Consider the following 22,428-nt stretch of genomic DNA (forward strand, 5'->3'; position numbering starts at 1 on the left):
GGCCTCCATGCTTGGTTTTAGAACCAGGAAAGGCCACGCCTCTCCCAAACTTGTTTTCATCTGCGGACTTCATAAAGTACATAGCACATCAGTCTCCACATTCCCCTAGGTTGGGAGAAGCCAGGGCACCTGTGTAAGCAGATGCAAAGGCTTTTACAGAGTGTGTTTCTCTCCCTTGTTTTATATTTCTACCCATTTCTGTCTTTTTTTTTTTTTTTTTTTTTTTACCTCTTCTGGTTTCTGTTACCTTACCCTATTTAATAATGTATCCTTAAATTAATTTCTTCTTGAAACAAGGCAGAAAAAGAATCCAGACCTGTTCCGCAGGCCCATTTCCCCCCACTCCTGCACTGGGCCCCCCAAGATCCTCACCCCTCCAGCACCAGCATCTTAGCTCACCCACTTGACCCTGAGGTCTTGTCCTGGAGCAGGGCACAGAACCCTCTCTTCAGGAAGATACGGAACCAAAACATGCATTGCTGTGTTAGAGACAGATGCCATGCTTCCCTGGGAGATGCAGCATCTTCGCCCAGCACAAAATTCTCATGTGCTCACAGAGCCTGCTTCCCTACCTCGGTGTCCGTGAAGTTGGTCTCTAGTCCCTCATCACTTTGGGGTGGGCATTCTTCCTGCCGCACCGTCACCTCAGTCCACATATTTCCCCACCACTTAGAATTGTGAGCCCCAATTCTTCTGGAATTTGTCACCTCGGCAGCTTTTCTTCCCCATCCGCCTCATCCAGGGAGGGATCAGGGAGGCCGGGCACTGGCGCTGGTTTGCAAGCCTACAAAGCACAAGGTACTGGAAGCGGCTTCACATGTTATCTTAAAAAGCTTGTCACTGAAGTATAACATACATACAGCAAGCTGCAACTGTCTGTGTGTGTGTCATGTGTTTTCATATATATAACTCACTGAGTTTTCACAAAGCAAACACACCCATGTACCCAGCACCGGGTCAAGAACTAAAACATCTTGAGTCCCCAGAATCTTCCAGTACCTCCTTCTGGTCGTTGATTCTCCCCACCCCCTCAGGGGTAACCATGATCCTGACTTCTAACAGCATCAGTTAGGTCTGCCTGTTTTGTACTTTATAGAAAAAGCATATGTGGTTTTAATCCTCACCACAATTCAACGAGAGGGAGCTGTGATTAACCCCCCTGTACACACGAGCGACCAGACTCAGAGAGGTTGAGTAACTTGCCTAGGAGCTCACGGGCAGTAAATGGTGGTGGAGCTTGGAGTCAAACCTAGGGTTGTCTGTCTCTAAAGCTCATGTTCTTTCTTCTAGATCTTGATTCTTGCTCCTGCTGCACCACTCCCCCCCCCCCCCCCACCACCACTGTGTGTCAGGTCTGGGAATGCCTGAAGTTATTGGTTCTACCAACCCATAGGTACAAAGGACAAGAGCTTTGTCTCCCCCTGTGCATCTCTGCTCAGGATCAGTAGACTGCCTGGCACCTCCTTGAGGCTCAGTGTGTGCTGGTTGTGTACAGGGAAGGCCTTGCCCTGGCACTCAGATTAAGAGGGGCCTGCATTCCCCCTGCCTTCTTTACCCTCTTGCCATTACTGTGTTCTTGCCATGGTAGCTGGGACCCATGCCTGCTGGTTCTGTTTCCTGTTTGTCCCCGAGCTACTCACTCCTGAATGGGATGCCAGCCTCTGAGCAGCTTTTCCTTGGCAAGGCTCTGAGGTTGCTTTGTGGGGTGTGTGTATCTCATCCGATATCTCTGTTGTGGGAATTGATTACAGTGATGCTCAGTAGCTGCATAACAAACAGCCCGGTTGGAGGAAATGTTACCCAGGCTGGTTTTATGGTGCAGCCATCCAGGGCTGCATGATGTCTCTCCCTAATGAGCTTTCTGCAACATTAACTCTGCAGGGCTGGAGGGGGGGCAACCACAGGAGGGATGGCTTCAGGGAAGTATGGAGGGCAGAGGAGGGAGGGCATCTCTCCAGCTGACAGCATCTGGCACGTACTGTTCAGACCAGCCCATTTCTCCTGCAGAGCTCAAACCCCGCCCTCCATGTCAGCCTTTAAAACCACCGACAGGAGTTTGGATATCAGGGGTCCCCTGCAAAGAACCTGGGTATTCAACACTTGTTAAAATCTCAAGACCTCACAGAGCATGTGTGAGCTTTAATTCTATGAATCTTAAAATCAACGTAGGAGGGGGGTGGGGTGCCTGAGTGGCTCAGTCCGTTGAGCATCTGACTCTTGGTTTTGGCTCAGGTCCTGATCTCAGGGTTGTGGGATCCAGCCTGCCTCAGGCTCTGTCCTGGGCGTGGAGCCTGCCTAAGATTCTCTCCCTTTCCCTCTCCCTCCCTCTCTGCCCCTCTCCCTTAGGAGCACGTGCCTGTGTGTGTGTGCTCTCGCTCTTAAATAAATAAATAAATACATAAATAAAATCTTAAATAAAAACCCCCAGCTTAGGAGGGGGAGAGCGGGGAAGGAGAAGGGATCGCCCAGCAATAATTCCCAGGGGTAGTTTGAAGCCTTGCCCGTGGTACCATTGATTGTCACCTACTGTGCGCGACACTCCTCTGGATAGTTTCACATGCTTTTGTTTATTTACTATTCTTACAAGCTTATGTTACAGATGAGGAAACTGAGGCACAAAGAGGCTTACATTTGAACCCAGGTTGCCTAGCTCTCCTCCCAGACTGGCTCCTGCCTGGCCAGCTCCTCAGCATCGCTGAGCTCCCCCCGCCCCCGCTCCCCCCCCACCCCCTGACGCCGGGGTCTGTTGGCCTTGCCATTTGCTGGCTTGATTCTGCTGATTGGGAGAGCAGAGGAAAGGGGGTCAGGAGGGCACACAAGGATTAGCAAGGGGAACTGGCCACTTAGGAGGGCAGTCAGGCTCGGAGCAGGAGGCAAAGGCAGCTCCCTTTGTCTTTCCTCTGTTCTGACAACAGCAGGGGGCACTTGGCTGAGGCCAGAGGAAACTAGTTCTGCCTTCACCCCACCAGGGTGCCCCTTTGGCATTACTCCCTGGTCACTTTTACCCTGTCCTCTTTCCTCCTTTCCAAACTTGACTTCTGGAGACAATGAAACAAATTCATTCACACTGAGATCAGCCCTGAGAAACAGTTTGCCTCTCCTGGGAGTACCTGAGATTGATGAGCGGACAGAGCCCTGCTCTCTACCTTGAGGTCGGAGCCTGAGGCAGCATGGTTCAGGTCCTTCCCACCAAATGCCTCTAAAAGACCCACCTTGAAGGTCACCTGGAGACAGGGGCACACACATGCAGTCCACCCACCAGGTAAATCTGGGGCACCGGAATATCATCCCATGGGCTTGGGGGAGCCAACAGAGGGGGTAATTGCAGAATTAATTTCCCTTCTGGGTGGGAGGGGTAGAATTTGAGGGCAAGCTTGAAGGACAGACAGAGACAAGGGAGGGGTGGTCCTGCCAGATCCCAGGAGCACCTCAGAGGGGGGTGTGCACCCAGTATCACACCCCGGAGGCGCTGTTAACCTCTGCCCTGACGGTGCTCCCTGCAGTGGGGTGCTGAGGGGCCCTGGAGGCTCTGTCTCTGGGAACAGCGACTCCTGACCCCATGGGGCTCTCATGTGCTGATTTCCACCGCAGCCTGGTTCTCACCGAAGCCCCCAGGCAGTGCCCCCCGGCCCCAAACCCCCCCACCAAGAGAGCAAGGAGGGCAGTGGGGCCAGGGCGGTAGGCGCTCTGCCCCCTCCCGCGAGTGCCTCCTCTCTGCCCATGCAGGCGGGCAGGGGCAAGCCGCAGGTGACAGGTCAGAGGCCTCTGCCCTTGGCTCCGTCCGCCACTGCAGGGAGGCCGCGTCCAAGTCACCCACCCCCCAAAATAGGAGCTGGTGTCTCTGCCCCTCGCTTTGAAATGCTGGCTGGGAGCAGGGACTGTAACCCCTTTCCTTTAGCCCGAGCTGAGGATGAATCACCTGGGCGGCTTGCTAAAATGCAGAATCTGATGCGGCAGGTGGGGCCAGAGAGTCCATACTTCTAATAGACTCCCAGGGGGCTCCACTGTTGCCGGCCCAGGTGCCAGAGGCGTGGGTGCTGAGCCACCCATGGTGGGATGGGGTGGGGGGCTCACAAACAGCAACAGTGGGAGCCAGCCCAGCCCCCCCAGGCTGGCCAGGCCGCCACACACAGGCCTCACTGGGAGGGCCGTGTTTTTAGAAGGGGAGACTGAGGGGCTGGGAGCTAACTGCAGGTCTCCCCCCGGGTCGCCAAGTGGGCTGGTGGCAGAACTGGCCTCGAGTCTCAGTCTCTGGATTCCCAGTCCTGGATTTTCCAACCCTGACCACCCCCCCACACACAGGGCCCCGTAAGGACAATTCTAAAGTGCAAGCCTTGGCAGCTGATGGCACTGGGCCTGCTGAGAGCCCTGCACACAGCCTCAGTGAAGCCCCCAAGCCCACGATGATTCCCACTTTACAGCCGGAGCCTCTAGGGGTTAGGAAACTTGTGAGTGCCTGCAATGGGTCCATGGCCGGCTGTGTCTGTTCCTGGGCCCGAGTCCTTACCTGACAGTCTCCCAACAAGGAAGACCTGGGTGAGGTGCCCTGGTTCTCTCCCCAGTAGGCTCCTTATTGGGTGGGCTTCAGGTCACCAGTCAGGCTACAGGGGCAAGGGGATAGGCCAGGCTGCCCAGAACTTCCTTGTGGCTTGAGAGGCAGAGCGGGCCCTGAGCTCTGCAATGGGGTTGACAAGCTGGCGGCGGGAACCCAGGGCCGAGTCTGTCCTTGGCTGGTGCCCAGCAGTCCCCGGCTGGGCTCCCTGCTGATCCCCTCAGAGGCCACCCTGCCAGCAGGGCCCAATCTGGTTAGAGCGTGAAGGGGGATTAGCAGCAAGAACATGGGGTCCCGACCTCGGCTTCCCAGGCCCTGCTTTCCCCAGCCCTGGCAGAAGCTGGCAGGATTGGCGGAGTGTGCAGGAGGAGGGGTCCCCTGGGATAGTGCCCAAGTCAGGGTGTGGGCCTGGCTGCGCCCTTCTCTTCATAGAAAGGGGCCAGGCTGGGGTCTCTGGGGGTGTTTCCAGACCAAGGGGGTGCTGCAATTGGCAGCAGCTCGCCTCTCAGGGCTCTTGATCTTGGGTGGTGGGGTTCAGACATGAGGATCTTGGCCTCAGAACTCTTAACTGGAGCCCCCCACCCCCTGCCGTAGACTCTTCGGGGCTTCAGCTCCCTCTCTATCTTGTGGGGCCCCAGGAGAATCACCTTCGTCCAATGCTGCCCAAACCTCCCTGCTCATGTTGCTCGCACCACCTCAGAACTACCCAAGGGGGTTCAGTTACTAAGGTTCCATGAGGATGCGTGAAGGGAAAGGCAGGGTTGATGACAAAACAAGAGCAACAGGTGCTTCTCCAGCACCTCCCTTCCCTTTCAGAGCTCCCGCTGGGTCCTCTGCTGCCGCGTTAGGCAGAGGAGGTTAAGTATACCCAGTGCCCGAGTGAGGAGGCTTGGTCTCTTACAAAGATGATGATACAAAGCCAGCCTGTCCAGCCCCAAGCCCCTGGCTTCCCCTCTCAGTTGCACCGCCTGTCCTCCCTCCTTGTTTTGGTCAGAAAAATGCAGAGGGATGAGCGCACAAGAACGATGTGCATCCACATTAGTTCAGTTCAGTTAAAAATTACTGAGACCCCGCAATGTGCTAGGTCCAGGGATACTATGGGGAACACAAGAGACTACTCTTAAGAGAGTATGGTCTGGGGCCAAAAAGAAAGAGAGAGATGATGGTCTGGAGTGGGAGATGGATATTAACCAAAAATCAGTATTAATTACACTCAGTACACTAATATTTCATTATAAACCTGGATTATGCTAAGAAGGAAAAACATGGGGTCTTAGGAGTCTGAAGCCAAGGGAGCATTCAGGGGAAGTGTCTGTAGACTGAGATGTGAAGGATGGATAGGAGTTTACTGTGTGAAGAGTAGAGGAAGAATATTCTAGCAGAGGGAATAGCAAGTGCAAAGGTCCTGTGGCAGGAGGGATTTGAAGAATTGAAGGAATGACAGCATAAGTGGAGTAATAGGCAGGGTTGAGAACCCACAGCACCTGTCATATCAGATCCTGCAAAGTGGGTTCCACTTCTCACCCCCACCCCATTTTGCAGATGAGAACACTGAGGCCAGAGAGTTTAAGTGACTTGCCCAAGACCACATAATTTAAGTGGGCAAGCCAGGGCTTATTGAACCCACCTCTATTATGAAACTCTGCTGTGGGCTTTCTCCTCTCCACCCTAGCCTCTCAGTGTGTGCTTTCTGGACCAGCAGCATCCGTATCCCCTGGGAGCTTGTCAAAGTCCAAGACCTCATCCTCACCCTTAGAATCTGGCCCTACACCTGTATTTATCTCCCCAGTCTGTCCCTTGTCTGGCTGCTGCGTCCTTGCTCTCCAGTCTGTCTTTCACTGTCCTGCCTGGGACTTCCTTCTGCACCCCCATCTGCCCCATGGCTCTGCACCCTCTGCTTTCCCCTGGCCAGGGTCAGGCCACCAACGGCTCCCACTTTGGGTTTATCTCTCCAGCTCCAGCACCCTCCCCGTCTCAGTGTATCTCATTCTGCCCGCCTGACCCTAGGCCATGCTCCCTTCAGGGCCTGTGACAGGGCCACCAAGGGATGAGGAAAGAGCAGAATTGCAAGATGTAGGTGGTGCCTTTTAGTATTGCATGCCAGCCTGGGGAAAATGGAGGTGAGAAACATTACTTCAAAGAGGTTTGGGAAAGACAAGACAATTGTTGACCAGATAGGAAGTCAACTGGGGCAAAAAAATGAGAATAGCTTTGTTTGGGTCTGTGCGGTGGCGGAGGCCTCGGAGCCCAGGGCAGGCTTCTGGTGCCCCCTAGTGAGCGTACTGGAGACAACAATCCGACCCTTAGGAAAGGGACTGGCCCGCTGTGTTTGAGGAGGGACAGAAGCCTGCTCTCTTAAATATTGCCATGGAGGTCCTAGGACAGAAGCTCAAACACAAGAACTCATCTTCTCTAGACCCGTGTGGTAGGTATTTTTATCTCCATTTTATAATCAGGGACATCGAAGCGCTCAGGTGCATACCTTCCGGGGGCCTGGCTGATAAATGCTAGCAGCAGGCTTCGAACCCGGATCCTCTCGTCGCAGAGTTCAAGCTCTTTCCAGCACCTCTTGTACCGCGGGCATACTGCCTTTTCCTCAGGCTTCCGAGGCCCACCCTTTCCTCTGGTCTAGAGCTGGCCTCTTCCAGGGTCTTAAGTTCCCTTTCCTTGCCTCATTTTACCCGTGTGAGTGGCTCGCTCCTGTGGGCTGGCCCCGGGTGGCTCCACACCCACCCCTGGACCCTCACGTCCTGGATGGGCTCTCGGTGTCGCCTCTCCTGCCTGCCCTGGGGGCAGCATCTTTCCTCTGTAAGCTTTGGTGCTCCTGAGCAATGTCTAAAGGCCATCAGATCAATTGCCTCTCTGGTGTAACCGGTCACCTTCTCTGGCCTGCGAAGGCTTTTTCCTGCAGACACACTCCCGGCACTTTCTGCTCCAGGCAAACCTAGCTACTCCCGGGTAGTGCCAGGCTCTATTACGCCTCCTGCCTTTGCGCGGACTATTTCTGCCCCTTCCTTCCCCACTTAGCTCCTGGTGTGAGTCCTTATAGAATTGCACTTCCTGCATTGCACTTTGATGCAATACTATTATAAGAACCAGACACTTGAAACCCATTTATTATAAGGGTCTAGTATTATTGATTAGGCCACACTCTCATTTTTTATAAGGATCCCTGGAGAATTCTTGTCTCATCTTAGTACCCCAAACAGCTATTCTCCTGACGAACAGGTCCTTTTGAAATTATATGTATATTGGGGATGCTGTTAAGGGACCACTGCCCCCCTTTTCCATCAGCTCTCAGAAAACCCAGAGCCCATGCTCTGCCCTGGACCTGGCAGGTGTGTGGGTGACATTGTGCCTTGTTCTTGGTATCTGCTATTGATTTTTCTTCTCTGTGCCCCACTTTTCACTCTTGCTCTCTTGCTATTTTGTAAATCCCTATAAGCCACCTTAAAGCCTTTCTGGAACAAGGTTGGCTTAAATCAATAAACTAATCGATACAAATAAAAAACCTTCCTTGCAGGGTGGTGGTGGGGATTAAACAGAATAATGGATGTGAGTGGCCGGCCCAGAGTTCCCTCCCAGGCTTAGCTGAAGGGTAGATTGCCAGCTGGGGCCGAGATGACTGTCCCACTGGAGGTCCCCACCTCCTGTGCACCCTCTGTTTCTTCCTGACTCTGTAGAAGTCTCCAGGCCCCTGCCCCTCCTTACCCTTGTCTTGCCCTCACCATCCATGCTTTGTTCTCCCTGGTTCCCTGTGGGGAGGAAAAGGCGGATGGCTGTGTCTGTCTTCTCTTATCCTGCCTTTCTCAGAAAGTGTGCTGTCAGTGACGGGCTCCCCGTCCCTCACCTCCCCCTGGGATCTCAGATACCCCAGGACCCAAGCTTGCTGTGTTGGAGCAGTGTGGCTTGCCGTGTCTGGGAGTAGTCAGTGTGTGGTGGGACAGTGTTGGGGCGGGGGGAGAGGAGGAGGTCATCTAGTTCAGACTGTGCATTTGACAAACGAGGAAACAGGCCCAAAGTGCAAAGCGATGGGGCCACATCGTGAACATATTTCAGCTCATTCATGTCAAATCTGAGCATGACCCTGCCTTCCTCAGAGGCTCTCAGGGGCCCTCGTCCCTTCAGAGTCAGAGCACGCTCTCTAGCATGGCCTCCAAGCCTCTCTCTTAGCCCATTCCCCAAAAGCAGCCCTGTTTTAGTCATTGACTGTTGAACCCTGAAACACAGTGGCTGAAAAGAACAACAAACATGTATTGTCTCCCAGTTTCTGGAAGGTGGCTGGGTGGTCTTGAATGAGATTGCAGTCAAGACGTTGGCTGGGGCTGCGTTAGTCAGTTCTGGCTACTGTAACAGAAATACCATAAATTGAGTAGTTTATAAACAAATAATATTTGTTCCTCACCATTCTGGAGGTTGGGTCCAGGGTCATGGTGCCGGCTGACTGGTGTTTGGGGAGGCCCCACTTCTGGCTCATCGCTGTGTCCTCGCATCTCAGACCTCTCGTTCTCAGGGGGCTCCACCTTCAGGACTACGCACTCCCCGAGGCCCCGCTTCCCAACACTGTCACACTGGGCATCAGGATTTCCGTGTCTGAATTCGGGGGGCACGTCAACACAGAGTCCGGGAGCTTGACGGGGGCCGGGGAATCTGTTTCCTTGGTGCCTGACGGACATTGCTGGAAGCCGGTTCTCTCCGTGCGGGTCTCTCCAGAGTGACACGGTGGCTGGCTTCTCGCAGAGAGCGTGAGGAGAGAACCCCCAGGAGCCGCCCCCAGCCCCTGCCAGCCGGCGTCTCTGGCTTACCTGTGTGGCCCGCACAGCCTTCTCCCAAGTCAGCGGTTTGCCTGTCCGACCTGCCCAGTGCCAGGGTCTACTTAAGAAGGGGGAGAGATCAAGGTCATAGACCAGGGGGACGGTAGGGCCAGGCCAGTATGGGGTGTACCTTCACGGCGGCAATTACCTGCATGACGGAAGCTGGGCAGGGGACAGAGCCACCAAGGTGCTCTCTCCAGGCAAGGAAGAGGTGACAACAGGATTAGCAGATAAGTAAAGGCTCAAGTGCTCTCCTGTCCTCTCAAGATGGAGGGGCTGCTGGGAATCGCAGAGAAAGGGGAAAGCAGCTCGGCAGGCAGTGCGGAGTGGGGGTGCTAGCGTGGCAGGTGGCGCGGGGTGGGGGCTCCGAGGGACTGTGTGCTGGGGGGCCCTGTGGGCCATGTTCTTGGGGCTGGCAGTGGACCCGAAGGCCTGTCGGGTGACAGGCTGAAAGGAAGGACAAGGTCAAAGCCCTGTGGGCCTGGCCCAGAAGGAGCTGGGGGTCTGTGGAACTGCCCAGCATTGGATCCCACGTCAGGACAGTCAGCCCCTGGCTGTCCAGGTTAAGGACCCTGAGGGCACATCTGATATAGGGCTCACCTGGGTCCCCATCTTGCTTTAACCTTGGGCAGATTGCTTCACTTCTTGGAGCTCGGTTCCCTCCTGTGCAGAATAGGGGAAGACATCCCTCCTCCTACTTCTAGTTCCTGCTCCTAGGGCTGCCATGCAAAGGGGTAGCTCTGGGACCTTCACTGTCCGGCTCGGATTCTGGAGCCACCGCTCACCAGCTGTGTTCCCTTGACTTGGTCTGAGCCTCCCTCTTACCCTTCGGTAGAGGGGGACAGTAATAGTGTTTGCCCCATGGTTAGTGCCAGGGTCAAGTGAGTTCACATACGTGACGTGCTAGGCAGTGCTGGCCTCGGGGACACTCTTGGAACATGGTGGCAGTTGATGCCACCACTGTGGCAAGGAAAAGCTGCCCCAGATGGGGCATTTGTAAAAGTCTGTAGTAAGGATTCTGAGAGAGGAAGGGGGAGGCTGGTGGGCAGGTGCCTGAGGCCCTATATGCCAGTGGAGCCAGAGGATGTGTCCAGAAGCTGGTCTGGGGCTTGCAGAGGCCAGGGATTTGCAGTGTCCCTGCAACTCCTCCTCCCTCACATCAGGATATTAATAATGGGGAGACGGTGACGTCGTCGGTGACCCCTGCCATCCAGGCTGCAGGGCAGCGATGCAGCCCTGTGGACCCCGGCCAGCATGAGAAACAGGCTGCATGGGGCAGCCTCCGGTGTGGGCGAGGCTCTTGGAGGTGGCTCTGCTGACGGCAGGCCTGAGAGCACGGGATCTGGAGTCAGACCCAGCCTGGATTTCGTGACCTGATTGTGCCACATACCGGCCGGGTTACCAGTGGCACCTTCCTCCTGAGCCCTTATAAAGAACATAAGCTTATTCCTTATCAGTAAAACAGAGTGAGTCTTGGGTGAACTTAGCACAGGTCCCAGGGTGGCTGTGGGCTCATCGAGAAGCCCCTCCTTTGCTTGTTCCTTTGCAGCCCTGGATGATGCCCTGGGGGCGGAGCTGACCTCTGGAGGTCTGTGGGCAGGGTTGGGGTCTGGCAGAATCGGTCACTGCTGCCCCAGGCTCGTCCCTCCGGCTGCAACCCCCTCTGCGTAGAGAGGGGAGGTGGTTGGGGACAAAGCCCCCTCCAGGGCAGGGTACCTCTCTCCAGCTCCATCATTCATTCCTTCCTTCATTCCTTCAACAGATGCTCACTGAGCAGGACTTTGGGTGCCAGGCACTCTCCCGGCTGCTGGAGCACCATCTGGCCATCCCGACCTCCCTTACTCATCGGGGCGCTCTGGAGAAATCTCTTCTGATCAGTGTTTTTCTCCCTCTGGCTTTATCCTCTCAGGGACCTGAGTGAGAATACAATCCAGGCCATCCCCAGAAAAGCTTTTCGTGGAGCTGCAGACCTCAAAAATTTGTGAGTCCAGGCCTGGGAGGGAGAAGGGTGCAGGGGCTGGAGGGCCACCCCTTGCAGTATCCCTGTGCATCTCCCCGAGCCCCGTGGCCCAGGCAGCCAAGGAGCTGGTATGGGCTCTGAGATGGCTGGGGCCAGCGTGGTCTTCTGGAACAGTCTGGGGTCGAAGGAAACAGGCGGCCTTTGGGGACTGGGTAGAAGGGAGTGTCATGAATTGTGGGTGCTTAGGTGAGGTTCATGGTCCATTTAAATGGCCCAGTCTGCATGCTCTTGCCCTTCAGTAGATTGAGAGAGCTGGGTGTGAGTCTTCTCTTCCAGGTACATCCTGTGGAAGTGGCCGCAAGTCAGTTAACTTCACTGAGCTTCGGTATATTCTGTAAAATGGGACCATCAGGCTTGTTCTGAAGTTCAAATGAGACATGGAAATAAATATGCTTTGTCAAGTGCTATTTAAATGTAATGGTTTCTTTCTATTATTCACATTTATTCTGGTCCAGGCTTGTCACCTCCCTGAACTCAGACTGCGGCAGGAATGACAAATGCCCGGCATGCCTGTCACTCCCTGACCCCAAGTCTGTAGTAGACAATTGGGCACTGCCTTCTTTCCCAAGGGACCCCAGTCACAGCTTCAGTTTATTCCAAAAGCAGCATTCCAGGTTGCCACAGCTAGTCAGTCTCACTGGGCCCTCGGGGTGAAATCTGTGTGTGAGCTCTCGCTGCCGCTGCCCTTGGGAGAGGCTGTTTCGTCTTCCAGTTGCCAGCACCCTCCAGCTGGTCTCCAAAGTGAGGGGGCAGGTGCCCGCTCCCCGGAGGATATGCAAAGTTAGGTGGAGGAATAGAATATAACTTTTATTTATATTTATTGTTTTAACGAAATAAGAAAGAACATAAGCTTTTGTTAGTATTTGCTATTTGGATCGACACGTATATACTGAACAGAAGATTGGGGCCAGGCCTCTTTGTTTTAAACTAATGGAGCGCTTGATCAAAACATCTGGATGCCGCTGCTCTAGGCAACATTGCTTTCTGCACAACTTTCTTTTGCTTCACAGACAGCTGGACAAGAACCAGATCAGCTGCATCGAGGAAGGGGCCTTCCGGGCTCTGCGGGGGCTGGAGGTGCTGTAAGTGGAGCATGGGAAGGGCATCAGAGGCTGGAGAGACTGGGAACGTGGGAGCTCGGCCCAGGCAGCCGGGGTCAGGCTGGGAGCAGCACAGGAGGCGGGAGCCCCCCTGGGACGCGGCGCTAGGCCCAGGGCAGAGGCCATGCTCTCTGCTCTCCTGGACTCGCCACCTAGGGTGGGGGGACACCTGCTCGTGGGGTCGTGCCTGCAGCGCCTGACCCAGGCTTACCCTGCGCACGATGAAGCCCAGGGCAGTATCCGTGGCTTCCAGGACTTTCTGACACATGAGGCGGGAATGCCTCCCCATCTCCCTCTGTGAAACCCCGCGCTTACTTCCCAACCAGCTCAAGCCCACGGGTCCTCTTGCTCTACCTCCCTGTCCCAGTCTGGGGCACCTGCCTTATCACCTCCGTCCCAGCTCAGGGGTTTCCCTGAGGGTAGCTCTGTCTCCTGCTCTTCAGTGGGCGTATTCTCCAGGATCCAGCCCAGTCCCGGCTCCCCTGGAAGGGGGACCGTGGATCTGGGTGTGAGAGTCTGAGTGCGTGTCAGAGAGAAGCCCCGTGCCCACCTTCCAGTGTAACTGCCTACTGCACAGACGCCCTGTGACTCTGGTTTCCCCTGACCAGGACCCTGAACAACAACAACATCACCACCATCCCCGTGTCCAGCTTCAACCACATGCCCAAGCTGCGGACCTTGTGAGTCGGCCCAGGGGCAGCCAGGGGCCCAGTGGCCAAGTGGGGCCTGGCGCCGGGGGTGGTGGGGAAGGAGCTGAAGGCGTCCATGGGTGGGAGAAAGAGCTCCTTCTTCTTTGCATTCTCAGTGGTCATCCACTCAGGGTGGTGGTGTCGGAGTCCAAGGGGGGAGGGAAGTGACCCAAAATGGAAGGATATTGAATGTCATTTATATTTGATTTTTCCTCGGAAAACAAGTGATTTGTTTTTGTGTTTAAAAATGAGTGATGGGCTTTGGGGCAGCGGGTCCGTGTGGGCTCAGTGGCATGAATCATTTGCTGGTCACACTCCGGCCAGTGGCTGCCCCGCGCGAGCTGGGAGGGCGGGGGGCGGCCGCCAGGAGTGTCCTGAGCTCCGACTCTGGGGCTGCGTGGAGCACCGGAGGCTTGGCCCGCTCTCTGGTAGGGGGGGTTCCCACTATTGCGCTGGGGCTGGGGGCCCAGGTGGGTGGGTTGTGAGCTGCCCTCTCCCCCCGCAGCCGCCTGCACTCCAATCACCTGTTCTGCGACTGTCACCTGGCCTGGCTCTCACAGTGGCTCAGGCAGAGGCCAACCATCGGGCTCTTCACCCAGTGCTCGGGCCCCGCCAGCCTGCGTGGCCTCAATGTGGCCGAGGTCCAGAAGAGTGAGTTCAGCTGCTCAGGTGGGTGCAGGCCCTGCCGGGGCTCTAGACTGCCCATCACCTGCCTTCTGCTCCCCCCGCCCCACCCCTGCATCTTGTTCCCTCCCATGACCTCCTGTCACCATGCACTAACATCTGGCCCACCCGTGACCTTCTCTCTTCGCCCATCACCTCCTGTCCTTATCCACCACCTCCTGGACCGCCCACATCTCCGGTCCTCACCCGTCACCTCCTGTCCCCTCCCACGTCCCCCTCCTGCCCCATCTATGATCTCCTGTTCTCACCCCTCGGAAAAAACCATGTCTGAGAATATTCAAGACAGGTTTTTTTCATAGTAGCCCAGGGTTGGAGACAGCCCAAGAGTCCACCAGCAGGGGAATGGATAAACTAATTATGATCTGTCCATACAGTAGAATACTGCTCGGCAGTGACAGAGAGCAAGCTGCTGATGTACACAACAGTGTGGGTGAATCTCAAAGCTTTTGTACTGAGCGGAAGAAGCCAGACACAAGAGGACCTGCTGTCTGATTTCATTTATGTGAAGTCCACAAATCAGCAGAACAAATCTTTGGTGATAGATCTCAGAATAGCGGCTGCCTCGGAGAAGGGGCATGAGGGAGCCCTCTTGGGTGACAGAAATGTTCTATGTCTGGGGACGGTTCTGTGGGTGTACCCACGAGTAGAACTTTAGCCAGCTATACACTTAAGACGGTGCACCTGTATGTTCTTCTTCAATTTAAAAAATTTATATCGGCCACTACACTTTATCCTGGTTTTACCACCTATTAGCTGTGTGATTTTCCACAAATTAAATAATATCAAGGACTCAGTTTTCTCACCTGTAAAATGGCCACAAGAACATCACACCCCTCATAGGTTAAATGAAATACTGCATGTATAACCCTTCCCACAGCATGTGGCCCAGAGTGAGTACCCGATAAACATAGTCCTTGTCATTCTCTGGTGACCAATGAGGAGATTCAGGCTCAAAAGTGTTGAGTGACATGGACTAGAACCTGGAGCTTTAGAATTTAGGCCAGGATTTCCTAGTGTGTGAATCACACTCTCATGCAGCCGGGTTAGGTTCAGATTCAAGTTCAGCAAGTATCTATCAAGCACGTGCTATGTGCTGGGCGCCCACAGAGTTACGTGGTAGTCCTCGGTGGTCTCCTCTGGTTCATCTGTATTCAGAGAAATACTATATACCCTGTCCCCACCCGTGATGCTCTATCTGGGGTGGGAGGTGCTAGCTTGGGACACCCCAGGTCACAGCCCACTGTTTCCTCAGGCCAAGGGGAGGCGGGCCGAGTGCCTTCCTGCACCCTCTCCTCCGGCTCCTGCCCCGCCATGTGCACCTGCAGCAGTGGCATTGTGGACTGTCGTGGCAAAGGCCTCACGGCCATCCCTGCCAACCTGCCTGACACCATGACAGAGATGTGAGTACGGGCCAGGGCCCTTGGGCCGGGCCAGGCTCTGGTGGTCCCGTGAAGGGCTCGCCCGAGGCCCCTCCGTGCAAATGGAGGAGGGACGGCTGGCCTCGGCTGGCCTGAGCCCTCTACCCAAAGCTGGGCAGTTCTAGAGAGTTGGGAGGGGGTGTCCCTCTGTGGTCCTTTTGTCCAGCCCAGCGGGGTGAGTCTGCTGGAGTTGGTTTCTTAGTAGTAGCCTGATTTGTGGGCTCCTTTCGGCCACAAAAATCTGGGGTGATGGGGCTCAAATACCACAGCTCCCTTCCTGTGCCGGTGCCAGCCTACCTACTCCAGACGGAGGCTGGGAGCAGGGGCAGAGGGCCTGGTTTGGGCGGCAGCAGTCAGGACCCGGCTGCTTCTGTGTTCTCTCTCTGCAGCCGCCTGGAGCTCAATGGGATCAAGTCCATCCCCCCAGGAGCCTTCTCTCCCTACAGAAAGCTGCGGAGGATGTGAGTGTCTCCCGCCGCTTCCTGGGAGTCAGCATGGGGCAGGGGGAAGGGCCTGGAACAGGCATGTCGCTGCCGTGGGGCAGGTTTATCTGTGACGTGTGGCTGGCGGCGGTGTGACCTCCTCACAGTTAGCGTGAGGCCCACGTGCGGTGTTGAGCCCGAGTCTGGCACGTGACCAGAGCTGACTGTCATCCTCCATCTCGGTCGGGGCACTCCTGGGAGCAATTGCGGACGGGAGAGGGGGGTGTAGGGGACAGCTGAGCTGCGGGGTAAGGCTTCCTCAAGAACGGACCAAGGCTGGACTGCCGGCCTGAGCACGAGCCTCAGGCTGCACAGGGAAACATGGCCGGGGCCTTTTCAGGGGGATGGGAGAACTGGCCCCTCAGTTTTCTAGAAATGCCTGCCCTCCTGTGGCATCTGGGAGGAGGGGCCAAGCAGGGCTCTGTAGCTGCCGGGGGATTCAGCAGGCTTCCCTCCTGCTCACCTTGTAGAGACCTGAGCAACAACCAGATCGCAGAGATCGCGCCCGACGCCTTCCAGGGCCTCCGCTCCCTGAACTCGCTGTGAGTAGCCATGCCAAGTCTGCCAGGGTCCAGGGTGCCCCCACCCCTGTGCCAGGGCCCCTCCGGAGGGGGAGGCCGTGCCCAGCTCCCGCTTCCTCACTGGCGGACACTCTGCAGCCAGGAGGGGGTGGAGGGAATCCAGACCGAGCTGTTGCCCCTGACAACTCTGATGCTCTTCCTGCCCCGAAGGGGATTTTCCCAGCATTCTTGGCTGCAGTCACCTGACTTGGCCCAGCCTTCATGTTGGCCCCACCTTCATGTTGGCCCCGCCTCCCTCCTGGGGCCCCTGCATTCTAAGCTCCCAAACCTTCCCCAGCTCACTTATAAGGGCAGCCACTCCCAGCTCCAGTTGTGACATCTGCCACACCTTGTGCCGTTCATCTCAGGTGTGCTCGCAAGTTGTGGTGGGGGATGAGAAAAAAGCATTTTCCTCCCCCTCTCCCCATTTCCCTTCCCTGGAGGGTTTATGGGGGGGGGGTGGTCCATTAATCTACAAAATGCTATGCGGCATCAAACATTCATCTTGGAAATGTTACTTCATCTCTCTCTTTCCCAGAGCCCTTGCTTGCACCCCCAGGTTCACCAAGCCCCTCACTGTCTGAGGTCCCACAGCACCTGTCTATACAGAGTGCACTCAGGGCATCCTGTAGTTGGGTGAGCCCCCATTGGTAGGGGCCATTTGTTGCTCTGAAGAGTGTTTTTGCTTATCATTGGCAGCACTGAACACATGCCTTGCATAGATTAGGGGCCTGGGAAGTGAAATAGGATGGAACTCCCCCTTGGGGAGTGTAGGAGGCTGCCAGCTCAGTGCCTCTGTGTGCACCCTCTTCTCTTGGAGTGGAGTGTGAGGTAGTGGGTGGGACCAATTGTGAATGGCACCCCTTAAGTTGTGCAGTGTACAACCTGCACAGCTGTACCTGACAGCCCGGTGATGAGTCTCTGTCATTGGCTGAGGAGATCAGATTCTGGAGGTGGCCTGCCAAAATGCAGGGCTCTTCATTTGAAAAGTGAATGAAACTCTTTCTAAATTGGTACATGACAATAGCCCATTTAAGTGGGTTCCTATTGCTCATGGATACCTAGTCAAAGCCATCTCCCCACTATAGGGAACTTTTGTGCTGATGTCATGCTAATAGACCTCGCTGACAGTGTCCACCCTGGCAGAGCCTGACCTGGTGTCCCTGCTTCAGCCCCTGCCCCCTCCACTCTGATCTTTCCAAATGCAAATCTGATCCTGTCTCAGAGGCTTCCTGGTGCTCACTGGGTAAAATCCAAGCTATTATTCCATTTGTTTCCTCTATTCAAACCACACTGAATTCGCATGAGCTAACCTGGATCCCACTGCAGAGCCTTTGCTTCTGCCATGCCCTCCTCCAGAAAGGATCTTGAAGTACATACTGTTTTTACACAGGCTGAGTTGTTTCCGGGGTGGCTTGTGGGGGCTGCTTGCAATATTGGGAATGGAGTATACCCTGTCCCCAAGCCCTGTTGATACTTCTCCCTCTGCCTGAACCCATTCCTGCATGGCTTTTTGGAACCTTTGCTTCTTCCCTAATCATACATGGAATTCCTGCCCAACGCAGAGGGAACTAAGGTGAAGAAACCCACTTGTACCCCCACCGCCTAGACCTCCGCACAGCTAAACTTTGATCTGTTTCTTTCTGGTGTGTTATCTGTTGCTTGACGTCAGGGCTCATTCCGTGCATGCCGTTTGGCATTCATGTTTTTTTCTTGTAATTCTCTGAAAATATGTTAATTATCCTACCCGTGGGATTTTCTCCTCTTTGAACAGTCTCATTTTACATCCGGGGCCAGCTTAATTTCCTATGAAGTTCCCCAAAGAGAGGGCCCCTTTGCAGGCTTCCGTGGGTTCCACGCATGAGGCAGAGAGCAGGTATTGGGGGCCTGCTCTGCAGTAGTGGGGATCACGGCTGCCTCTAGCCCATTGCAAACTACAAACGGAGGACCCTGTCTTAACACACGTTACTGCCACCTGCTGGTAGCTTGTTACAACAAACCTACACCACTGTGCTGTGCTCTGTGAATGGTTTAGAGGGGGTGCCATTGTGTGGGTGCGACTTGCAAAGTCGGTTCCCACCTGGTAGGCTCTCCTCTTACTTTCTCTTTCTGCTGCCTTTTGTCTCCAGGGTCCTGTATGGGAACAAGATCACAGACCTCCCCCGGGGTGTGTTTGGAGGCTTGTACACCCTACAGCTCCTGTAAGGACCCATCTGCAGGTGTCCTTGGGTGGCGCCCAGGGAGGGGGCTGGTATTCCTCTGGCCCCTCAGACTAGCCTTGCCAGCCTCTTTGGGGTACAGGACTCAATGAGGCAAGGAGCTTGGACAATGGCAGAGCTGGGGGTGCTGCGAGGGACCCTGGGGTTATTTTGAGGCCAGGGAGGGAGGGAGGGGGGTCAGGTTCAGAGCAGATCGCGGGACGCTTGAGCTGAGAGGCTCCCGAGTTGCAGCCTGTGTTCCCGAGGCGGTCAGGGTGGCTGGGGACAGAGTTGTCTCCTACGGGGGGACACTTGGACCCAGCTCAGCCTCCCTGAAGCATGAGAGCTCAGGCAGGGGTGCTCTCCCAGGATCCAAGGGGCGCAGAACCCAAACGCTCCATCTCAGGTGCCTGGCAACCCGGCAGACTCTGGAAAGGAGGGGAGCCTCCAAAATGCCTTTGGGAGGTGGCCTGACCACTGTGCTCTCTGCTTCCCAAGAACCCTGTGAGCACTTGTAGCAGGTCCTTGAGAGCGAGAGGAGCCGGTGGAGCAGGACGGTCCCTTGCACAGAGAGGGCAGTCGGAGGTCTCGGCTTCCTGCATGCAGTGGACAGCCAGAGGGCCGGACTCGCCGCGCCAGCTCCTGTGCACTTCTCCCCGAGACAATGCACGCTTGGTGCCAGGGAGGTGCCCAGGGCATGTTGACGCGGCCGATTCTGCACCTCTCCCCTCACCACCCAGCCCTGGTCTGCCCACAGGCTCTTGAACGCCAACAAGATCAACTGTGTCCGGCCCGATGCCTTCCAGGATCTGCAGAACCTCTCACTTCTCTCCCTGTATGACAACAAGATCCAGAGCCTCGCCAAGGGCACCTTCACCTCCCTGCGGGCCATCCAGACCCTGTGAGTGCCCTCTTGCCCTCCTCCCCTCAGTCCCAGCAGGAGGACCTAGGGAGAAGTGACAGGCTCCGGGGACAGGCAGCTGTCTTGCCCTGTGCTTTTTGCTCCAGGAGTGGCCTCTTATAGAGGAAAGAGCACAGACTTGGGGTTGGATAGTCCTGGGTTCAACTCCCTGCTGTGCCTCTTATTGACTGTGTGACTCTGGTCAAGTTAATCAGCTTCTCTGGGCCTCAGTTCACTCATTTATAAAAAGAGGATACTATTTTCTTGTAAGGTTGTTAGGAGATAAAAGGGGACGTTTACACAGAGCTGAGTTCATTGTAAGTGCTTCTGAAATGCATGCTCCATGGGCATTTATTATTAATTTCATTATGGCCATTGTTTATCTGCTGGACAGTGCTCTCCATCAGATAATATCCGCATTGCGGGGGGGCAGCCAGGTGTGAAACAGGTCAAATAAAAGGCTCAACTCCTGCTCCCTGGGGACCCTGCAGATCGGCAAGGACACGTTAGGCACGAAGACAACTTGTTAAAGCCCACACACCTACCTGCAGCCCCCTCCTGCTAATTAACTTACTTACAGGCAGGGAGAGGAAGATGGAGCGCGACAGGGAAATCTTGCCAAGTATGTGAAATCAGAAGTTACAGGGAGACACGGGCAAGGTGGAGGATTTTACGCAGCTGACGGGATGTCCGAGAGAAATGCACAAAGGAGATTTCGAGGCTGGGGACCCACACACAGGAAAGCCTGGGGTATAGGGACCAGGACTGAGGGTCTCATGTGAGAAGCTTGTCTCCGGGTGGACGGAGAGTGAACATATCACATGGATTGCCCTTCCTGGGGGTGGCCTCTGTCTTTGGCTGGATCTCAGAGAGCGCTTCTGCCCGCCGGACACCAGGCCTGAGACCCTGGCCACTGTCGGCAGGCACTAGTGGGGCACAGAGCTGGGACAGAACGTCGGACCAGGAATTCTTCCTGCAGGTGAGACAGAAATAGCGGGACACTGAGAACAACAGCAGTCGTTGCTGTTCGTCGAGCCCTGACCCAGGGCCAGGCCGCGGCTCGTTCCGTGTGTTATCTTCCTGAACACTCACAATGGCCGGTGGACGTACGGTCTACCGTCCCGACTTCACTGATGAGGAAACTGAGGCAGGAGATCATGGGACTCACTCAAGGTCACACAACATCTCGTAGAGCAGTGATTTGGTCTCGGGTATCTCTTCACCATCCCTGAGAAGTTAGTTAGCTTTCCCCTCAATTGTGCTTTTTTTTCATAAGAATAGACCTCATTATTTAAGGCGGGAGAGCAGAACCGGACTTTCATAAGCGATTATTATATATTAACAACCAGAGTAGAGTTTGGAACGAGAATAAAAGAAACACAGACCCAGGAATAATCAGATATTCTCAATATAGGTTTGGAGGATTAAACGCCTTGACTGAGTCACGGGTCAGGCCTGAGCAGATTTAAACAACCCACATCCTGCTTGATCTGTCCGTCGGTAGCTCTGAGATCTGTGGCCGAGTATCTGTGCCCCACTCCTGACTTTGCTGCCATTTTCCTTGCTCCAAGAGATTTTTCAAAGTTTTTTTTTTAAAAACAGCTTTAATGAGGTATAACATATACCATAAAACCCACCTGTTCTAAGTGTACAACTCCATGATTTTTCCTATATTTACAGTTTTCTACGATCACCACGATCATCACGATCACATTTTAGAACGTTTCTGTCACCTCCCCAAAATCCCTTATGTCCTTTTACAGTCAGTCCCGATTTCTAGCTGATTTCCAGGCGACCACTAATCTAATTTCTGTCTCTATAGGTTGCTTTTTCTGAACAATTCATAAAAATGGAATCATCATAGGGCGCCTGGGTGGCTCAGTCGGGTAAACATCTGACTCTTGATTTCGGCTCAGGTCATGATCTCAGGGTCCTGAGATCCAGCCCCGAGTTGGGTTCTGCACTGGGTGTGGAGCCTGCTTAAGATTCTCTCTCTCCCTCTGCCCCTCCCCTCCCACTCCTGCTTGCTCTCTCTCTCTTAAAAAAAAAGTGGAATCATCATGATATATCTTTTGTGACTGATTTTTCATGTTTTTGAGGTCCATTCACATTGTAGTGTGTATCAGGACTTGGTTCCTTTTTATGGCCAAGTGATTTCCCATTGAGTGGATCAACCACATTGTGTTTATCCTTCCTAGTGGATGGACATTGGATTTCCACTTTAGGATCATTATGAGTAAAGCTGCTGTGAATATTTGCTTACAAATCTTTATGTGGACAAATGTCTTCATTTCTCTTGGGCTTTCTGGGTCACATAGGAAATTTACGTTTAATTTTTTAAGAAATTGTCAGTTTTCCAAAGTGGTGGTAAATCCCATTTTACATCCCCCCCAGCAGCGTATTATAAGGGTTCCAGTTTGTCTACGTCCTTGCCCATACTTGGTATCACTTGTCTTTTTGATTATAGCCACTGTAGTGGGTGTGAAGTGGTGTCTCATTGTGGATTTAATTTGACTAATGATGTTGAGCGTCTGCCCCAAAAGGTTTCTAGCTGTGACTTATTAATGCATATTTCAGGAAGGACACTGAGAATAAAGTCTTCCCTTCTGCCTTCTACTCTCACAAATGTTCATGGAGGAAAGGGCCTGGCCCCACATGCAGCTCATTTCTGGGTGTGCCTTTAACATGATGATATTTTCCCAAGCAGGTATTCTCTTTCTTCTTCCTGAGCATTTTCCCTTCTTAGCTCTCTGCTCTTTGCGATTGTTAAGAATTCCAATTTGTGTCAAATTCTTAAGCCATTTGTCTCTGTGGGTGGTTCAAGTTTTTATAAATTGGCTTTGACACAAATAACCTGTTCTTAAAAAGGATATATTCTACCCCACACCCATTGAACATTTTAATACATGCCTGAACAACATAATTGGATTGATTTTAAACAGAGTTCTCTACCGAGATTGTGATAAAGGGAAGCAATTAGTTCGGGCAGAGGCCAGGCAGTGAGGCATGG

The 22,428-nt window shown here is 54.2% G+C and overlaps 1 protein-coding gene across 4 annotated transcripts in view; it reads left to right on the forward strand.

The window, feature by feature from the left end:
* The window catches only part of SLIT1 (slit guidance ligand 1), a 164,948-nt gene that overhangs the window by 101,630 nt on the left and 40,890 nt on the right, over positions 1-22,428 (forward strand). For all 4 annotated transcript variants that reach the window (XM_036111605.2, XM_036111606.2, XM_036111608.2 and 1 more), the window contains exons 5-13: positions 11,276-11,347; positions 12,397-12,468; positions 13,095-13,166; positions 13,681-13,844; positions 15,112-15,259; positions 15,667-15,738; positions 16,230-16,301; positions 18,449-18,520; positions 19,275-19,418. In XM_036111605.2, the coding sequence (XP_035967498.2) occupies positions 11,276-11,347; positions 12,397-12,468; positions 13,095-13,166; positions 13,681-13,844; positions 15,112-15,259; positions 15,667-15,738; positions 16,230-16,301; positions 18,449-18,520; positions 19,275-19,418 (888 nt within the window). The remainder of the gene's footprint in view (positions 1-11,275; positions 11,348-12,396; positions 12,469-13,094; positions 13,167-13,680; positions 13,845-15,111; positions 15,260-15,666; positions 15,739-16,229; positions 16,302-18,448; positions 18,521-19,274; positions 19,419-22,428) is intronic.

Source organism: Halichoerus grypus, chromosome 7 (assembly GCF_964656455.1).
Source record: "Halichoerus grypus chromosome 7, mHalGry1.hap1.1, whole genome shotgun sequence".
Taxonomy (NCBI): domain Eukaryota; kingdom Metazoa; phylum Chordata; class Mammalia; order Carnivora; family Phocidae; genus Halichoerus; species Halichoerus grypus.